General features: G+C 39.1%; 1 protein-coding gene across 8 annotated transcripts in view; it reads right to left on the reverse strand.

Annotated features, from left to right (window-relative positions):
• DOCK8 (dedicator of cytokinesis 8) overlaps window positions 1–21,710 on the reverse strand; it is an 89,472-nt gene that overhangs the window by 30,023 nt on the left and 37,739 nt on the right. For 7 of the 8 annotated variants that reach the window (XM_030237062.2, XM_050986687.1, XM_030237066.2 and 4 more), the window contains 12 exons: window positions 15,556–15,673; window positions 13,810–13,880; window positions 12,974–13,112; window positions 11,348–11,449; window positions 10,544–10,639; window positions 9,224–9,458; window positions 8,086–8,250; window positions 6,162–6,337; window positions 4,372–4,467; window positions 3,346–3,441; window positions 2,438–2,587; window positions 49–162 (listed from right to left, as the gene is read on the reverse strand). In XM_030237062.2, coding sequence (XP_030092922.1) covers window positions 49–162; window positions 2,438–2,587; window positions 3,346–3,441; window positions 4,372–4,467; window positions 6,162–6,337; window positions 8,086–8,250; window positions 9,224–9,458; window positions 10,544–10,639; window positions 11,348–11,449; window positions 12,974–13,112; window positions 13,810–13,880; window positions 15,556–15,673 — 1,558 coding nt within the window. The remainder of the gene's footprint in view (window positions 1–48; window positions 163–2,437; window positions 2,588–3,345; window positions 3,442–4,371; window positions 4,468–6,161; window positions 6,338–8,085; window positions 8,251–9,223; window positions 9,459–10,543; window positions 10,640–11,347; window positions 11,450–12,973; window positions 13,113–13,809; window positions 13,881–15,555; window positions 15,674–21,710) is intronic. The other variant, XM_050986685.1, reaches the window with a different exon arrangement.

Here is a 21,710-nt window from a genome sequence, read left to right on the forward strand (position 1 = left end):
AACAAAACACATAAGCCAAATACAATCCCAGTCATGCATGGTGCCTACCTGATTACAGTAATGTTTGATGAGATTAAACACAAATCCTCGATCCATTAAAGAAAGAAGATCATACAAGAAAAATGCCAGGCTGATATTAATTTTTTCTGCTTGTTCACTTTCCTTAAAAAAAGAAAACACTCCAGTTATGATGTATAAAACTTACATAAAGGTGGAAGACTTTTTAGAATCATGAAAAATAGTGCAGGGGTCAGCTCCCAGAACCATCTTGGGGAAAACACAGGACAAGATCATTTCAGTTCTCCAGTTCACATGATCTTGTTAAAATTGCACAGAATCACTTCTGTAAATTATTTCAACTATTTCACAGAGAGATGTCACTTTGTGACATTTTGCACCCCTCTGGGCTGACAACAATGAATTTGAGACCTGTTCTGAATTGCCTATTGGCTGCAGCATTGCACATGACTTTTTTCCTATGGAACATAATAGAATGCTGGTTTAGGAACTTAAAACATATCAAATATTAAGAAAAACCTGCACTGGCTTTGCTGATGGAATGCCAAGTATTTTGTTTAGAATTTTAAGAGTAAAACTGATAGTAACAAAGTACTGATTAGATAAATCTGTGGAGTTCACCATCCAGCAGCCAAGCTCTTGTATGCTTGGAATTGGCCTGATTACCAGAGATACACAGCCTCAAGTAAGAATCACAAAGAACTTCATGTACTCTCTAAAATGAGGCTACAGATACTTCAAACATACCAATTTAAATAATAAACTCTCAGGAGCCTGTGTAGTTCAGCAAGAGGAATTAGTGAAGATGCCTGAGGGATCTGCACATATTTAATGCTCAAAACTGACAAAGGAGATGACTGAGAAAAATATTGTCTGTACTGGCACCTCTGGCTAGTGAGAACAGGTGTGCAACGCCTCAGGGTGGCTACAATTCACTTTTTCATTTTTCAAGCTTTTTGTTGCTGTTCAGGAATGTATTTATTCCCTACAATCTGGAATTTGCACAGGAAAACATTTTTCTGGTTTTCCACTATCTTATAGGGCAGGCAAGCATATGCCAGACATATCACTGTAAAAATCCAGGGCAATCTGACATGCTCAACCATGTATTGAAGCATCAATTATCACTTCTTGGACTTAAAAATCAGACACATATTGCCTACTACTCACTACACCTAACCAATGGCCCTAATTCCAAAAACACAACAGTGAAATTTTCACACACGATGAGGTTGTATATGCTCATTCTATAAAAATGAGAATTAAATTAACAGCCCACCAAAACCTGTGCATTTCTTGTGAGGAAGCCATAAATACCAATTTCTTTGCAAAGCCTAGAATTCTGTTAAAGCATTTTATTGTAACAAATTTTTATTTCACAATGTATTTTAAAAAAAATCACTGATGGCTTAGGTAAACATTTCTGGGGAAATTATTTCTCTGCATGTGGCTATCACAGAAGCACACCAGTGGACTGAATTAACAGTGACAATCCCTTCTGTCATTCTCTGCCCCAATTTGTCTGGTCTTGCCCTTTTCCCAGTTTCTGATCCTCTCAGCACTTTGAAGAAGTGGATTATGAAACTGAGCTTGTTGAAAAGCTGCCCTGCCGCAGAGCACTCTGCTGGCCTAGCTGCATTTGGCAGCTCTGGGGCATGAAAACAAGTTGGTTACAACAACTGAATGAACAACAGTCACTCAGTGCCTATCTGTGGCCTTAGCTTTTTCTACTGGCCAGTACAAAGAGGTATCAATGATACAGGTTGACAGTAGCAAAGTTAAAATATAAATTGCAGTTTGTGATCCTTTCAAGTTTATAATCTATTGTATCAGTGCAATTTGTTAAAAGTAGAAAGAATTTTATGGGACTTAAGGCTTATTTCTGGCCATCGATTTTCAAATGCTCAGTATCTCTTTAAAGAGATCAAGGGTTAGATCACTTTTGGCTGGCTTTTGCAACATTCATGAGGAGCACTGCCTTCCTATGGCATATTCCACTGCTGCAGAGAACTCAAATGAGGAATTAAACACAATTCAGTAGGACAGAGGGCAACTGCAAAGGAGGATAAAAGGAAGAAGTCCTGCTGGGCTGGCAGTCTGATGTTCTGGCTAAGATGGCATAAAGAATTACTACAACTGAAAATGGATGTCCAGCCTTTCCTGTAAGTAGGAAAGGCAATTTTCTTCTTGCACACTGCAGTCACACTGAGAAGCAGGCTGAGGAACTGAGAAGAACAAAAACAGTCTGCCAAGAGAGCACAAGGCTACCCTTTACAGTGCCACAACTCTCACTTAAGGTCCACGTGAGAATATTGGCCTAATTCCAGCAACACTGCTGATTTTGAAACGAGATCAAATGTAGTTCAGTGTAACACAAGATGAGTTGCAAGGACCCATAGTGCTTATTTCATCCACTTACCTTGGGTGGTTTGACTACAAGTGCAGCAATCTCTGAAGTAATCACACTAACTATAGTGGTAATATCATCTTTGAAACGATCAGAGAACCGGCTTCTTCGTGGGTTATCTTGCTTCTCTGTGTTGTGAACATACTGAGCCATACTCTTTATCTGCAAAGCAGAAAAAAAATACTAAAAAAAGGCCAAGACTGGAGGTAAAATACTGCTTTAAGTTTGTTTGTAAGAATAAAATTTCCTATTTCTTTTTCACTGAATTTAATCACTCATTTTCTCAGAGCTGCTGTGATACATGGCAATGACAACAGAGGGTCTAAGGCTCAAATACAGACAGACATTGATTCCTGTTCATATTCATGCAGGTGGCTACTCTCAGTACCTGAAATCAGAATCACCCTCCCCCAACCCCTTGCACCTGGAGTTCTGAAATGCTGCTGCTTGCCACTTTTGCCCTTCATGATGATAGACAAGGAGTGACACTTGTGGAATTCTTATTTTTTGACCTAATGTTACATTACTTACATGCTGATAGTGGAAATCAGTATATTTTCTCCACTGACATGCATCACCATAGGGCTCTGCAGAACTGTGAGTTTGTGGAGCTTTGTCACTGCTCCCATGTTGTTAACAAAATGGAAAAGACAGGAAGGGCTTGGTTGATGAGTGTCTCACAAGCTGTGGACTACTGCTCATGTAGTTCATGCAGAACTTTGCCATCACTGCCATAGTGAGGAAGGAGTGTGAATACAAAGAACTTTTTATTTTGTACTCTCTGTACTTTCATTATTTGAGACCTCTCCTTTACACAGTGCAGAATAACTGAAGAGGTCACCACCCAGCTGAATCTGTGCCTGGAGCATCTACTACATGCGACCATTAACTAATTGTAAAATACCAGTGTTGAGTCTTACCAGGAGCTCAAAGAAGAACCAGGCATACTTGAAGACTGATTCTCTCACCATGCCAGTGCTGACCACCATCTGCAATGCCAGTTCCTCATGGAAATGCTACATAATAAACACAGACTGTTGGAAAATGGATTTTCAATCAACTCATCTTTCATTTTCAACATCTTCCCTGCGGGAAACTTTTCCATACTGGAGGGTGAGCAGCCAGATGGGATATATAGGCATCCTTGCAAGATCAGAAGGTAGATTTCACCAAAATGAATGCTGTTGGCCAACAGGCTTAGGGACCCATTTTTCTGTGGATCCAGAACTGTAGATAACTGAAGAGGGAAATGCCTTTGGACCATTCTCAGGTCATTGTCTGTGTGCACAATAGGGAGCAGTCATGTTTCCCACTACCTGCTAAGCATTTTTGTTTAGCACATCCATGTTTTTCTGAGAGAAGGTAAAAGTAAGATTGACTCTGTGGTGGAAGAGAAAGACAATGAAATAACCACAGCAGACCTTGTACAGACATTTGTTGCTGGAGATAATACTTTTTACAGTGAGATCTGAACTCAAGAGACACAATCCCAATTATCTAAACTTTTAGGAAATTCAAATCTGTACTACAAAAAGCTTGGTTCTAAAAGCTACAAAAAGGGTCAAAGAAAATAATTCTGTACAGAAGAAAGAGGAGGCAGCTATTTCTGAATGGAGTTTACTGTAACATGTAAAGACATGTACCCAAAGGTAAGCAGCAGTGGAAAATGACAGAGGCTCTAAGACCTCGAGAAAGAGAGCAAAGGGAGGATTTAGACAGGCTGGTACTTGTCTAAATCTGTCCTGGATAAAGAATCTAAAGACTCTGGAACAGAAGGAAAAAAGTTTGAGTAATGTTTATCCACAGATTCAATATCTCATTACTAATTCCTTGTTTGATAAAACTGGTTGACATTTTGTTCTATTGCTTCCCTCTCCACATTTAGAAAGGCTAATTGCCAGCTCCAGGTTCTGCAAGGAATTTCCTCATGCATAGCCATAGCCTACCTTTTTATTGGATGGTCTTGTGCTTGCACAAAGGCTTGACATGTCATTTGTTCCTTCAATGTAGTAAGACATTCGACTGGAGCTGTGATCTACAGGCTGGGGGACACAGATGGAAGAAATACCTAACAGTAAATCCATAACTAACTTAATCTAATTAACAGAGAAGAAATCACCTGCAGCTGGGGGTTTGTTTGGGTTTTTTTTAAGGCATGCACAGACATTCATCTAAACAGTTCTTCTCTATCCTTCTTCCTATCCCCCTTCCCACTCAAGGCCGAAAACTACCTGACAGCAGGAGCAGCAGCAGCAGCAGCAAGATGCAAATGCACTGCCATCGCGTGTCCAACGGCAACACTGCAGCTGTACTTCGGGGGATACGATTCACCCTTTAAAGGTGTGAGTTTCTCCCTGGCCCTACCTCGAAAACAATTAGCCCCTTGAAGTCCTTCCTTCCATTAAAAGTTATGACAACTTAAGATGCAGTGAAATGGCAGGAACCAATTGTAAATTTCTACATTTATCAGTGTGATGGAGCTGTAATATCAAACATTTTAATTTTGTTTTAATTTGGAAAAATGCCTTGAGCTCTGTTCAACTTCCCCTTCCCCGTTCCCCCTAGGACACAGTACATTAGAATAAAAGTCATAAAATTCAAATCTACATTATTAAAAATTGCTATGGATGGATATATATGCACATATGAAGAAATCAAATAAATTGTCAAAGCCTGTGTATCTTACTAGTTCTGATTTAATTAGCTGAAGACCAGTACCTGTTCATTTTAGACGGAGAGGCACATGCTCATTCAATAGCGAAAAGACTTCAAAATATTTCTGAAAATAACCTACTTGAGAAGCAATATTTTACATATATAACACTCAAAGAAAAGTGTGTGTGGGGGTGGAGGGATACAGTTCAGATCTCATCAGATGTATTGCTGTAGAGCTCTGCCAGGGCTGCAACTAGCAACAGGCTCCTTGCTCAGGGGAAAAAAATCCTGGTTTTGCCAGAGGCATAGCTTCCCGGCTCCAGCTGAGTGGCAAACTCTAGGTTTTGGTTTCCCCAGACAGCTGCACACAACCATCCTCATAAAGCTCTGAGATGGGCTGGGATGCTGTAGATCAGCGAGCACCCAGTGCCACTCAGAAAAACAAAATCCTCCCTCTTGGATGTTCTTGTTCTCTCCTGCAAGCCATTGGTGGTATATGTAGCATGCATGAGAATAAAAAGGAAGGTTGTATTTCACTCTTTGGTTGAATGAAGTATTTGGGAAGACCCAGGTGCAAATTATGCACATGGCATCTGCACTGTAGCTGATATAAAGCTATGGGGCTGCTGTCTTATAATTGACTACTTACTCTTTTTTTTTTTTTTTTTTTTTTTTTTTTTTTTTTAAATAGGAAACTATATAACAGCAAACAAAACGAGAAAGAAAGGTCTGTGGCTGCACTGACTCTGTGACTTGGACCAGACCAGGTTACCAGCTGTGAACAGAACTCAAATATCTGGAATAACAGGTGAGGCAAGTCGAAAAAAGCAAATGCCTCTGTGATGTGTCTAAGCCACAAACAAGAGATAGAGCTCTCACCTCTTGCTCTTCATTGGTAAGAGGCATCAGAATTTAGCAATGAGATTTAACATGCGTTTATACCAAATCAGATAAACAGAAAATGGTCCTGGTGATACATATAGTTCATTTACAAGGAGCAAATCCAACCCTCAAAGACAAAATCAAGATTATTAGGTTTTGCACCATACCATTCTTCAGATATTTGACTTTGTTCTCTTACCTTGGATGACATGATGTTTTTGACCTCCTCATCATTAGCAGCTTGTGTAGCAGTGATGTCAGGATTGCTACAGCTTATCACTCGGCTCTGCAGGAGTTTACTTCCAACAGACACTGCAGAAGTGCGTCCAAAGGTGTAATAACGAGATTCTGTTGAAACAGCACTGCTGCCTCCACCTGCCACAGTGAGATGTTTGAATTAAGACTAAAGGACATATATATGAGACAAATACCAGGTTCAAGCCTGTTTTGCTCAATGATGTTATCAGCACTTTGAAAAGAATAAAGCTCCTGAAAAACCCACTACCAGCAGCTTCATTAGCAATCTACACAGGCATTGAAAGAGAAGTTACTGATATTGTCCCAGTCAACAGCTAACAGGGTGATTGCACAAGCAGTACCAAAAGATTAATAGGGTAACCTAAGAAGCAGCACTATTACAATAGTTCTTTCTTCCCATTAGTTCTTTTTAATTTGCTGTTGATTAAGACAATATTCACAGGCCTAAACACAAAATACCACCTTCAGTACATGATTTAATACCATCTTTGAAGTATCCAAGTTAGCAGGGAGCACTGCCATCAGGAATTTCACTAAATGATATCTAGTTTTCAGTTTCACCACAGACCTTATTTCTCCATGACAAAAAATGCCAAAGTGTATGTGAGCGCACAGATTTTTGCATATCCCAACATCAGTCTAAATGTGCCTTATGGAGGATTTATATTAATATTCAAAAGAGAAAAAGGCCTACATACCTTTAGCTCCCACAGCACAGCTGCTTGTGATAAATCATTGAACATATACCAATTCATCAAATTAATCCTATAGGGTTTAGGATAATGATTGCAAGAGAATACCAGAATGGTTGAGGTTGGAAGGGCCCACTGAAGGCCATTTAGTCCACTCCCTCTGCTCAAGCAGAGTCAGCTTGAGTCAGCTGCCTGGGACTACAACCAGGTGGCTTTCTACTATCTCCAAGGTGAGAGGCTTGGGCAACCTCTCAGGCCAACCTGCACCAGTGCTCAGTCACCCTCAGAGGAAGTGTTTCCTCATGTTCTCTCCATTTTAGTGTGTGCCCATTGCCTCTGATCTTGACACTGGGTGCCACTGGAAATGGCCCAGCTCTGTCTTTGCACTCTCCCTTCAGCTCTTTGTATACACTGAAGATCCTCCCTGAGGCTTCTTTTCTCCAGGCTGAAGAGCCCAGCTCTCTCAGCCTTTCTTTGTTGAAGATATGTTCCAGACCCTTTGACATTTTTGTTCACCCTTGGCCCATCTCTGTCCAACACGTTCATGTCTCTCTTGTACTGGGGAGATCAGAGATGGATGCAGCACTCCAGGTATGGCCTCCAGGATTGAGAAGAGGAGAAAGATCACCTGTTTAAACCTGCTGTTCTTACAGTATTTTATCCTTCAATGACATCCTTAATGCAAAGTAGATATTGGGTGAGCTCGGCCCTGTACCACTTGGTAGAAGGTTACTTTGCATGGAAAATAATTTATTTATGTACAGGTCAGTAAAAAATTGGCATCTTAGGTCATTTAAACTTATGGAAGAAGTTCTTCTAGAAAAAGTTTCAGTTTAGGCAATCTCCCTTGCATTCATCTTCATGAAGCTACAACATTGCTTGTAGTTGTGGAAACCACTCACATCAGCCCTTCATCTTAAATTAATAACTGAGGGATGGAGATTATCAGGGGCAAGTTTGTATTGGTCTTTGCAGTCCTGTTATTCCTGACCTACCTCTGAGAAAAATGGTATTTCAGAACAGTTTAGTGCTTAAATGGTACACAGTCTGGGTATGAAAAGTTGTGTTTGCTATCTTAAAGGTCAGTGCCTTAAGTCCTTCTCTCAAAAGTGCCATGCTGAACAGCATGTACCAAGAAAAAAAATACTTCTGCAACCCTTGTACCAACAATACCTGGTTTGACTACTTCTCTTTGTGGGTCTGGCAGACGAAATACATAGTACACATAAGATGCCAGAAGACAGTTCCTTCCATGCTGATCCTTGCTCAGCTCTTTGCTGTTGTGGAGACTATTCACTATTGCAACAACAGACTCAAAGGCAAACTGTGAGAAGTTGGCTGTGGAACAAAGGCAAGAATTAGAGTCAGCACTGAAGGGTATAACATAATTAAGTGAGAGCATTCTTTGAATCAGCAACTAATCTTGCAAGATTCAATTCAGTACTTAACAAATTTAGAGTTTTAGACAGTAATTGCTATGCCTGTCCAGACCCAAAGTCTACCCAGGCCAACAAACACTCTTTAGCAGACCCACTGACTTTCAACCAAATCACTGGTATTCTGTCATTTTGCGCTACATAAAACTGTTAATTACATTTCTAGCAGCTTTCACACATTTCCAATAAACTTTCTTCTTGCAGAATACTAAGACTCATTCTCTCTAAGACAGAATACTAAGACTCAGCTTATATTGCTAGAAATATAAGCTAGCAGACTCTAGCACAAATATTGTAGTGGATGACAGAGGTTGATTATCTGAATGAGATAGGAAATTACCTACACCACTGTATGCAAGTATGCCAATCTTCCAGCCTTAACATATGTTATGAACAACAGATGATTTTTGTTTCATCTCAGTGAAACAAAAATCAGTGTTTAATATTATATTCTCTGGGTTTGTGCTCATTCAACTCTGTCTAAAGATCTTTGGGCAGAGGATAAGATGCAGACAGCAGTGTCAGTTGTAGGATAACGATTTTGCTGGTGTTTTACTTGCAAAACAACTCAATTGCAAACAAAGTTTAACCACAACCACTTTCCGACCTATATTTTCAGATAAGTAAATTACTACAGTTTAATATACCTTCCAACCAGAGACTAAGAGTCTTAAATTCAGGGGAAAAGGAGAAAAGGCAGCAACTCCATTAAGCCTGATTAAATTGTGCAGTGAAACTCTGTCTTGAGCAGCACAACTCTTTCTGAAGTGAGCTACCCTAAATACTAAATCCAAGCCTGAATATTTCAGCAAGCATTTCCCCCACATATCCAGGTTGCTTGCAAAGCCTCTTGAAGACTGTGAACCAGTAAATACCTGTCTGGCCAGCTATGACCATAGGCTGTACAGCCAGCTGGAAAAGTTTATCTAGTACCAAATGCAAAAATAAGACGAGAGGTTCAAGGCGTGAAGAATTCAAACAGATAATGCTGAGTTTCAATTCATGCTCCAATGAAGCCTCTGTAATCTTCTGATCCATCACTCGAAAGGGGAATGTCACTTGGCTTTCCAGAGAATGGCACAATGTGAAGAACTTCTCCAGATGGTTGTCCTGCAAATACAGTGCACTCACAGTTAACAAGATGATATATTTCAGGCTAGCTCTACCTAAGAAAAGCCTGATCATACCACCTCAGAGGATGAAAGGAAGGATTTTTGCCCTTCTGGTGTTCAGTAGCGGCTGCTCTGAGTGATCAACTTGTAAAGCAGTGTCACAGAACTTTGTTTGCTCCTATTCATTTGGTTCAAATTCAGACTGTGGTGAGATCAGCTTACAGGCAGGAAGGTTATTGCCCTCACTAAACTGATCACTTCATTTAATGAAAAGACTTTTCCTTCTATTTGATAAACTCCGTCACATCATAGTCCCTCTGCCACTCACACTTGAGTTCCAGCTAACTACAACTTATGTGCCATATGATTATGCCCTATTTGCATTTAAAAAACATGCTGCAAAGGGGTGATGGAACTGCTTCAAACACAGGCCCTTCAACTGTTAGGATATATTTACTAGGATTAACTAGAATAGGATAAGGGAAAAGCAGCAGAAACAAAACAAAGTTGATCTGCCTCAAACCAGCATCTCAGTAAGACGGGCAAAGCCCCAATTTCCTATGGCATTTAAATGATGGGAATCATTGAGGTCTCACCCAGCACTAAGCGTGTGTTCCCAAAGCACATGGCATTGACAAGTGAGCAGCTTAACACATACTGGCCATTTATAACGTGTCAATGGAGGTGGAGAGGAGCTATGTCTTTGGAGCTGTGGACACACTGTCTGAACTAGTCTTGAAGAACAGAAGATGCAGACTGCAGAAACTGGCACAGTGCCCTGCCAGCACCCTCCAATCACAGCCTGAACAGACTCCTGCTAAGCTGAGAGGACACCAGGCTCCCTATTGCTCCATGTGACTTGTTGCCAGGAGTGCTCATTTGTTCACTTCCACCAATAGATTTAATTTCACCAAAGGATTTCATTCACAGAGGGTATCAGGTTACTTCCATAGCTCATAATTTTTTTTTTTTTTAACTGTGTGGGCTTAAACACCTCAGTTTCATAAACCTGATTAACTGGCCTGGACATCTGAATTTTCTTTGAAATGAAACTACAGCTGTGTGCTACTTCTGATGCATTACCTGGGTATGAACAGATGACACAGCTTGAACTTCAACAATGAAAACACCCTTGTGTCCTTCAACCCACTTTATAGGGGGAGTCTGAGACGGAATTTTCTGTGACAGAAAAAAAAAAGGGAATCATCTTCCTTTTAATGCTCAAACAGAAAATCTGTTTACATGAGGGTCTGTAGGGTATTCCCACTATTCACTTCATTTTAGACATCTAAATTCAGTGCCACACAGAGGATGACAGCTAAGCATCTCCTTGTTCTCTTAAACATTTGGACAAAAGCTGATGCATTGAACAGGGAAATTTAGACAATTTCAGCTGGATGTCTAGCACAGACCATGTAGATACACATCTTGTTATGGCTAAAATTTCCTGCTCAAAGCATTGCCAAAGGCATTCCGTGGTGATGTGGTGCAAATTTCCTTCATGACATGTTTACTGATAGCAGTTTTTTGCTCCAGTAATACCTGATTCCATATCTACTCCCCTTCCCACAAAGTCACAGAAAAAGAAACCAAACCAAATAATTCTGTGGAAGAAATCAAATTATTGCCTTGACACTCTCGAAACAGATTAGACAATTCACAAGAATTTTCTTGCACAGCTAACTTCTAAAAAACCAGCATAATTATATAAAATATTAATACCAATGAAAATAACAACAACAACAACAACACTTTTCTTGATTTTCCCCTTCTAAAGAACAAAAAGGAGGCATTGCCTACCAGCAGACAGCAATGTTAGTTTGTAAAACACTTATGTTGTTCTCCTACATTAAGAAAATACTATCTTTTAATAATTTTGTTTGTTACCTCAGGAGAGTGAATTGAATAGTGTAAAGGCAGTTTATCCAATGCAACAGGAAGACTATAATGTCCAGTTTGAAGACGATCATTTAATAGAATTGGCAGCCACTGAAACAAATGAAGAGAAAACACAGCAATATTCCTGATGATATATGATTAGACCCATTTGTTTAATTTGTTAGATACAGTCAACGAAAAACAAATGAGATATTGACTTAGGCTTCTCTGGTCTAACCCATTCAACAGTAATTTCTTTGTATTTTAAATTCAAAGATAGCTGATAGCTACTGTAGAAAAATGTACAAGACTACTTTACAAACCATCTCTTTTGAAGAAAACAAACACAGAGCTTCTCATGTGTGGCACACATTTTTCTAATAAATCCTATCAGAAGGATTTAGTGGAATCCATGTTTTGATTTAAAAATTCATGTATCTTGAATACACCCATTCTTGGTATTGAAGCAAATCAACAGCTAAAGTTTTGCTGGAATTAAATTGAATGTTTTCCTTGCGATCACCATGCCAGACTGACAAGTCAGATCTCTGCACTGATATTTAGACACATTTATTTTTTTATACAAATCTGAAAGAGGCTGGGCATTTGAATATCACAGGGCAGAAACATTTTGTAATAGGTGAACAGAAACTTGAAAATTAAGTCCTCAGCCATGTCAGATCTTGGTCCTGAACTAATTTATTTCTTAACAATCCCACTGACATTGGTGGGACTATGTCCATAAAATAAAGCCCATTTGAAAGGATTCTCAGTACTGTGGTTTAAAAACTCCAAAAGCCAGCAAAGAAACAAACAAGCAAACAAGCAAAAATACACAAACACAACAGCCTCCCAAACTTCATAGCAAGAACACATGGAAAGTACTTGTCTGGTTCCACATCTCAATTGCTGACCAAAGCTATAGGATGATTTAAAATCTGAAAACGTCATCTTCAATTCTTTCCTTTTATATTAAAATCTCTCCAGAAAAAATACTCTTTGATAAAGAAAAAGGTGAGAGAGACTACATCATGTCTCTCTGACATACATACATACTCTACATACTCTCTACATACTCTACATACAATACATTTATTTCTTAATCTAAGACATTCTAGTCTCAACATGAAGATAAAGAAGGCAAGAGAATTATATTTTAGCTTTTAGAGACTTTCTGGTTTTTAAATTTTATCTGGATAAAAGACAATTTAGAGCAGAAATGAAGTGCTATGTAAAACCTAAATGAAAATATTACATTAGTTGTTACCTCATGTATGAACATGGTAACAGTAATAATTGTAATTATGTATGGTTTAGGGTTTTTTTAACAGAATGAGACTACAGGATATAAGGTATTGTTGTCACAAATATTTAGGTGCATATTTCAGTAGATTCAAGTGAATTCATTAAGTTCAAAGACAGTTAAAACAGTAAAATTATAGGATGAGGATGTAACACATCTCAGGTGGCACCTAATTTTTATGAATTCATACTAAGATCTTCCACTGGTTTTGATGTATTGCCATAACCAGAAAAGGAATAAATGACAAAATTCTTGACATGGAGAGAGTCTGCATGGGATACACATAGACATGCAACCCCACCACCCACTCTTATGTATCATATGGAACTTACTGAATACCCTAGGAGGGTTTCAACAGATGCTCCTTGCTTTGGTTGGCAGCTGATATGATAGAATGTGAACAGTAGATGGTGTTTCTCTGTGAGTTTTGCTGGCAGCTTAATTTTCACTTCTTCGTAAAAGTCAGGGGATCTGTAAAAAAGAAATGCCAAGCATGTTCCCACATAAGTGCAAGAATGAGTAAGAGGCAAATTTGTCAGCTAGCTTTCAGATGCTATGGTTATAAAACCAGATAAATTCTAAAACAAGAGCTGAATTAAACAAAGTACATTTTTATGTACCTGAAATAAAAAAAAACCCCACATTTTTATGAACCTGAAATATTTTTACACATTATGAATCTGGAATTTATATTTATGAACAATCTACTGCTTTGAATCAGAAGAAAACAGACAGTATCAGCTGGACAGATGCAGCTTCCATCTATGCCTAGGTTTCAATCTCTGGTTTGGATTTTTGCATATGTATTCTGCAAATCCTAAATCCCAAATTCTTATTTATGACAATGAGAATGTCCTTTCAGCTCTTTTGGATCTATGAATTCATTGAAGTGAATGATCTTAAAAGTTGTGCTGCTTCCTGTTCCTGCTCCTGAATCATCATAGTAGGAATATTCTCAACTACTAAAAACTTCAAACAAGAAAATCAAAGGTCGCCTCTACAACAGCCACCTATGCAAATGAATGTAGCAATCCAAATTAGATACGATAAATTGCACAAAACATAAATGCTTAAAATGCCATTCCTTGATGAACTATGCAGGGTACTTATTACGTAGAGAGATCATGATTAATACTTAAGTCTATGAATAGATAGTAACAACACTTACTTATTATGATATGTGATAGCTGTGTATATTTCTTGGACAAATTCTGGACCTGAAGATTTCCCAAAAATTACCTACATAAGGAAGAACAGAAAATCAGGACTACAGCATTTATTTGTCATCATCTTGTGTAAATTTTAAGATAGTATCTAAAGATTTAAAATGACTCCTCAATTTTATCTTATTTTGTCGGTATAAATGTCTTATTACCTTCCTCACACTCCATTCAGGGTAAAACACCAGGAAAATGGAGCAGACTTATTTCTAAGTCACTGACAACCTCACATCACATTCTTTAGAAATGAGCTAAAAGCTTAGGAATCATAGGAAAAAAGTTATGGTAGGCCACTTACATGATGTCACACTGTCGTTATCTAAGTGCTAAAAAGTTAAATAAAAAGTATTTTTAGGAGTTTGTTTTCCAGTTGTAACCTGCTCATTCAAGGTGAAATATATCTCACCTTGCCTTAGAGGTGCAAAGTCCCTTTAAAATCAGTGAAGAAAAATAGGCATTTCTGGCGCTAGATTTGCTTTCCTAAGACACATGTTTATGGTAAGGCCTTGAAATCAAATAATTTAAAGGGAGCCCTGGGTGATGAGCTTGGACAAGAATCTCTGCACTGTGCAAATCATTATATACTTATTGAGAGGAGGATCACTTACAGTGGAGAGAGAAGACAGATAAACTGTGTCTGTCCTAACTGTTTGTCAAAACCTAATCATAACACAGGTAGAATTTAGGGAAACCATCAATGCAGTATTGTGTAAAAGAAGATGTTACATTCATATGGCACAGCTCTAGCTCTGGAAGAAATGTAGCTTGGGAAACACTGCTAATGCTCTGATTTCAGATCCACAGGTTATGTGGAGCAAGGCTGTGAAGTATATACTAAACAATGTCAGCACACTGATAAGGGCTGGTTGGGTGATAGTCCTTGGCCCAACAGAGTGTTGGACTAAAGTTTCCTCAATGTAATATTTCCATTCATTGTTTTCCTTCTCCAACACATAAAATTAAAGAAGAATTTGTCTCAATGTCATTCTCAAGTAGCCAACAGCAATGTCTTGAAAATATAAAAAAAAAATTGGGCTGAACCAGGCATCTGGGTCAGGACACTTCACGCTGAACCGCTGAAGCTTGGTAAAGCTGAATAGAGGATCTTACAGTGAGAGATCCTGAATAACCTGAACATGGATAGGACTGTCTGCTCTGCTAGTAGTGTACACATACGCCCTAATACACAGTGTGTTCCAAACATGGAAAGCTCTACCTACACCACATAATTGTGCATCCATTCATGCTCAGGCAATGAAGATCCCAATTTTTACCTTCCAGCGCAATACCTGGGCACTTGTGTAAACATAGTACATACAGAGGAGTTACCCTGCAAAATAGACATCTTCTTAAAAGGTCCCTGAAGCTCTGTGAATTTTACCCTTAGAAATTCCAGCGTGATACTGATGTGATATTATGTCATTCTTCTGAAAATAGGGTAGGAAGACTTAGATAAGAGAGAGCAACATACCTCTGGTTCCACTAGAATCACAAAAAAGTCTTTTTTGTTGAGGATAAGGAGTATAGCCCTGCTTTAGGATGAGAATGAAAGCTTCTCAAGCTCTCTGTGTTAGGCTTCCTAAAGCCCCCTTAGAAACTGTGGTGATGGGAAGTAAATAATGACTACTCTCTTCAGAGGTTTCTCAGGAAGGCATGTAAACAAAAGCCTGCTAAGAAATCTCAGCATTTATTACCGGCATTGCACAGGATGGGTCTTCACCACACATAAATTGGATCTTGATGGTAATGTTCCTTGCAGAAGCTAGTCGGTTAGCAAAATTCAGCCTCTGAGGGTAGACATAGAGGAGATTTCTGGAAGAAAGATAAGGAAAAATTGGTAAATGGCAAGCATTCCTGCTTGGAAATTAAGTGCACAAATTAACATCTTGCTCATTCCTCTCCCTGTCTTTCAGTTCCACCTACATAGTGAAAGATCTGTCCAAACTCAATTTCAGAAGTCCACAAATAAAAGACAATTTCTTGATGTGACACACAGAACATCTTATGTTTAAGGTTTCACCTACACTAAGCTATGTTCTGTTACAAACAAACTATTATCTTTGCTTGATGTAATGAAAACAGGAATTTCTTGAGAAAGCCGTTCCTTTCTCAGATGTGACCAGATTTTGGAAGGGGGAAAGAATCACTCAGAGGTGATAAAAAAAAGGAAATCAACAACTGAAGTTCATACATTCATAGCTTATAGCAAAAAAGAAGGCATCTATTTCTAATTATACAAATCAAAAAGCAGTATCAATGAACCTGAGTAAATACAAAGAAGAAAATTTGAAACAATAATTCTATAAGCTACCTCTTATTAGTAATGAATATAAGTAATGATTGGAAATATAGCATACTTTGCTGTTTACTAACTTCTGTACATGAACGTATCACTAAACATAAAAAGCACCTTTAATTTCTGTGGGGAATTTGATAGGTGATTTTCTGATGTATAATTCCAATAGAAGAGTAAAAAATTTATAGATTTTTCACTGGTGAAATTTATGGCAAATCTGAGATTTCAAGTAGGCATGGATTATACACAGATTCTGGAATCATGATTATGTCTATTTACTGTCTTGTTTTCCCAGTCTCATATAGGTTTCTCACTGCTCGTCCTCTGAGTGTAAGGAATAAGACTAGTGTTGGAGGAAGCACGCTGGCTTTCAGTCAGAAACACTGAGGACTACTCATGAACTTTCATGATTTCTTTTCATCTGTGGCAGTCAGAAGCTGCCCACAGAATTGCACTCTCCTTATCACAGATCTCTCCTCAGTACCACCACCAGCTGAAAAAGTCAAGCAGCCTTGGAGAATATTGTCATTAAGTCAGTCCATCTTCCATTTATTGTACCCCGAGACCAGGAAAACTGTGGTTTATTCTTCTGATTTCCATGTGTTACAACATGACAGTACCATTCAATTACACAGTCCAAGCTACTCTTTTCAACCAATGTGAGCTACGTGGCACATGGCATACCTTAGTAAAATAAATTGCTTTTAACTTGCCTTTCCCTTCATTCTGAATGGTACTTCTGCCTGTCACACCAGTGCACTCTCTTCCTTACTACCTTATGTACAAGTTTTGCTTTGCCAAATTCTCTCCCAGATCATGTTAAGGAAAGCTAAGTGAAAGAGCAAAATATATTGGTAACCTCTACTGAATTATACTTGGGGGACTGACATATTAAATGAAGGATATTGTCAACACTACATCTGCCAGAAGTGAAGAAATACATGTAGGGAAGGCTGAATAATACATCCATTGCTTCATTAATCTGCAGCCTAGGACAAGATGTCACAAATCTATATAATGTACCTGAGCACTGGATTTTACTTTTAGAAGTGACTTGAGATGAAAGATATGTAAAAACACAGAGAGCTCTCTGCTGACTATGAGGAAGCATTATTCCACCAAGTACTGGACTGAAAAGCTAAAACTTGTGCCATTTATGCTGAAGCACTTTTAGGGATCTTGCTTACATGTGTATTAAACCTATCAACACTGAGGAAGAACGGAGGCAAATGCTGACTCTGGATATCCTGCAGAGATTAAAGTGATGGCTGACATCTAAAGCAGGAAGGTGCGATGATGATCAAAAAATGCTCCCTCACATAGGTATGAATTGTAAACCCACTGCTGACCACTGCCTTGGTGCTACTGCCTGCACTCCATCCATATCCAAAAGCCTGAGGGGAAGCAAAGACAAGGAGCATTTTCACATGGCAGTTAGCAGGGGCATTGGGGCAGCAAATACTGCTCTCCTTTAAATAATGGGACAAGTAGGATGTACATAAGGATGTGGTGGGCTCCAGAAGGCAATGCATCTCCCCCAGGGTTCTGCATTGAGCAGAACTATTATAGAAACATGTCAGCATCACAGCAAATACTTCTGGTCAATGTGACAGAATTTCTCCCCTCACTCTCCCTTCAGAACGTGCAGCACTCTGCCTCCAGATACAGTCAGATGTGCTTAAAAAACAAAAGAGCTATTCAAGAGACAGCATGAATCTACAAAAGCCATGGCAGAACACCCAGTGTCACTGAGAATACAGACCCAAAGGCCAGCAGAGCCCTGGGTGAGGCACAGATGCCAACAGCTTCTGTGGGTCAGAGAATTACCCAGAAGAGTGGTAAGAGACTACTTTGGAATCAGTTACCTGCTGGGAAAGCTAAGGGTTCCCCTAACCTGGCACAGGACACCACGTGGCAATTCTCATACAAATTTACTGACCTTCCTACATGTTCATGGGGCTTAGCAGTGATTTAATCATTTTCCATGGGCAAAGCAATGCAGACCTATCCTCTGCCAAAATAAAATCTATTCAGAGTTTCAAGTCTGTGACCATTTTTATTTAGTGTTTGTAAATACTGCTTGTGCATAGCTGCACATAAAAGAAGCCTTCTGTTTGCTAGATTACGCCTCATGTGAAGTGTCGGCAAGTGCATCTCAAACTTCTTATGGATATTATGCATCTTCACTGATAACTGTGGTGAGAATTCCATACAGAGCAAAACTCAATATAGGTGAAAGTAGTCCCTACTGATACAAACCAGCAATGTTCTGTAGGTGAGGAGTGATGGATGAGTTAACACACATTTAAAACTTATAGTAGTAGACACAAAAGATGATGTACTCATTAGTTACAGTTTTCAATACCTGTTGATTCTTTCACAATTTTGGTGGGGAGTCTTCAGGAAAAAAAATGGTTAAAAATTAAAAATGTCTCACCTCACAAATGCTTAACCAAACATGGAAACCCATTCTAGTCAGCCATTGACTAGGAAAATAGAACAGTGACAGAACTTCAACAAGATGATGTGTATGAGTCATAAATTCCGTGTTTTAGGGTGGGTAATTTGGAAAATAGTTTGAATGATTTTTCGCATGTTGTTAAAATTTTGAATCATCTGAGGAGTTGGTGGACAGATGTAAAACTAGACTAAAGGGCCCTTAGAAGACTCACACGTAGTAGACATGCTCTCTCTGGATTCCATGGGCAGAGAGGCAGAGAGGAGTAAATAGCACTGTGAGAACAATAACAGTGTCTGTTATTCATCAATAGCCTTTCCTCACCCCACACTAGTCAAGGATGGGGTAGAATGATTACTACCAAAGCATAGGCCTCCAGCTCACACCACAGACTACAGCAAGTCTGAGAACATTGCTAAGTTTCATTTGCAATTAAATGAAATGAAACAGCAAAGAAAAGATTTTTTTTCCCCTCCCTTCAAAAAGCCCCTAAGTGTTAAGTACTACCCCTATCACAGACAGGACTTCCTGTGCCTGGTTAAACTGAGTTACTGCTGAAGTGATGTGACAAATCCCTCTTCCTCAGCACCAACATTTCATAGTGGCAGTAAACAGCATAATTTTCATTTATATTTAATGAGAAAATAAAATGACAAACAAACTTTAAATTATATGATTTTTCCTATTAAAAATAGAGGGGTATGAAAGAAATAAATCTTGGAATGTTTTGACAATTTCAGGGAAATATTTTTATTAAAGAAATGTAAGTACACAACAAAAAGAAGTGCTCAATTTCACAGTGCACAAAGAAAGTGGGCTGGCTGATCTCTCTGGCATAAATCAGAAATAGCATCATTTAAAATAATGGCATTACACCAGTAAAAAAAAGTCTTGCAAGACCTGAGTTCAAAGACTATAACAGAAGGCTCCACTTTTCCTTTCACAAAGGAAAAATCTATTTAAAATCCAACCAAAAAAACAACCCTAAGCAAACCAAAACCAACCAAAAAAAAAAAAATCAAAAAAAATCAACAATTCATTCCTCTGAAATACCTTTTACAACCTTTCCCCCCAGTGTCTACATGTATAGCACTGATGAAAAAAAAATGGTTTGCAGACTTATATCAAAAACTAGGAAACATTAAATCACCTTTAAGGTCCTAGCAAGCCATGACTCACATCTATGACCAAATGCTATCAAATTGCTTAAGTAAGACAGGATGATTCTACTTTCCAGATTAGAAGAAAGGAAATAAAATAACATGAAGCACTTTGTATTTAGCTCTATTACAAATTCAAAGTTACTCCTCATGGGTTAGTTTAATCTCAGACTCAAAATGGTATTCACCATGTGGAAAACTAAGCAATGAGAATTACATGACAGTTAAATTAAGTAAAGGGTCATAGGGCTCCATGGAGGGATCTGGACAGGCTGGATCATGGGCTGAGCCAGTGGTGTGAGGTCCAACAAGGCCCAGTGCTGGGTCCTGCCCTTGGGTCACAGAAACCCCAGGCAGTGCCACAGGCTGGGGCAGAGTGGCTGCAAAGCTGCCCAAGGAAAAGGAGCTGGGGGTGCTGGTGACAGCAGCTGAACATGAGCCAGCAGTGCCCAGGTGGCCAAGAAGGCCAATGGCATCCTGGCCTGTACCAGCAACAGCATGGCCAGCAGGAGCAGGGCAGGGATTGTCCCCTGGGTACTCAGCATTGGTGAGGCCACACCTCATATCCTGTGTGCATTTCTGAGCCACTCACTTCAAGAAGGATACAGAAGTGCTGGAGTGTGTCCAGGAAAGGTCAACAGAGTTGGGGAAGGGTTGGAGCATAAGTCCTGTGACGAGCAGCTGAGGGAGCTGGGAGGGTCTAACCTAGAGGAAAGGAGCCTTAGGGGGCTTTAAATTGGGTATTAAGATATATTTCTTCACCAAAAGGGCCGTCAAACATTGGCAGGCTATCCAGGGAAGTTGTGCAGTCACGGGTAGATGTGCTGCTTAAGGGACATGGTTTAGTGGTGGACTTGGCAGCGCCAGGTTACAGTTGGACTTGATGTTCATTGGCCTACATCACCTATGTATGTCAGCTGTGTCATTACCATTGATTCACTAATTAACGCAAAGATTAATAAAGGCAACTATTCTTCATAGATGTTGTCTTCATTATTTCAATTTAGACTGAACAAATCCTACTTTGTCTTGTTGCCATGACTTTTACTTAGGGTGAAAATCAAAATGGAGATTTAAAAGAAAAGGTTAAGCATGTAAGGTGTAAACTCTTGCTGAAAGAGTGTGACTGTTGAACGATAAGTAAGCATTTCCTCTAATGTGCATGTATGTATTCAATACAGATATCCTGGCAATGGAAGGATAGTGTGGAGACACCCAAATTTGCTTTAGGAGAAGTACAAATTAATTGTAGGCATGGTGGCTTTGATGCTCATTATATCTGGTTGCAGAAGTGAGAATCTGATGAGATCTAAAGGGAGAATATTCTGTGCAGACTCAACTGTTGTTACAGCTCAGAAATACAGTAGTTGCCAATGGTTTTTGTTAAAAGCAGACCTTTAGACACTGCGAGACTGAAGATTGGAATTGACACGTACAGGGGTCAGACAACGAGTAGGAAAGTCAAAATTCTGGCCTTATTTTTTCATTAAACTAAAAAAAGACATCTTGGCTCACATTCATTTACATTTCCACTTTCAATTCTATAAAAACTACTTACCCTATAGAAATGTCTGCATTAAAGTTCTACCACCATCCAATTCTATCTTTGATACACAGAGAAGACAGAAGTACCATAAATCTCTGCATTTCAGTGTACTGGTGCTGTGAGCTGCCCTCGGGAGATTGAATACCACTGAATTGTGGCAGAGCCCAGGAGTAACTCCTCCAAAACTTCTGTTGAGGCTATAGCCAAACCAGCTTACTTATTTACTGCTGACACCACACTGCAAGTTTTATGGCAAGATAAATTTTGTCTTTTTTGTTTTGCCTTCCTCTTTTTTGTTTTCCTTTCAAGCTGAGACACAAATGCAGGTGTCACCAACTGCCAAACAGATCTCTAGTTTACTGTGAAGGTGGATCATCTCCCTGGAATAA

The sequence above is a fragment of the Serinus canaria genome, chromosome Z, assembly GCF_022539315.1.
Source record: "Serinus canaria isolate serCan28SL12 chromosome Z, serCan2020, whole genome shotgun sequence".
NCBI lineage: Eukaryota > Metazoa > Chordata > Aves > Passeriformes > Fringillidae > Serinus > Serinus canaria.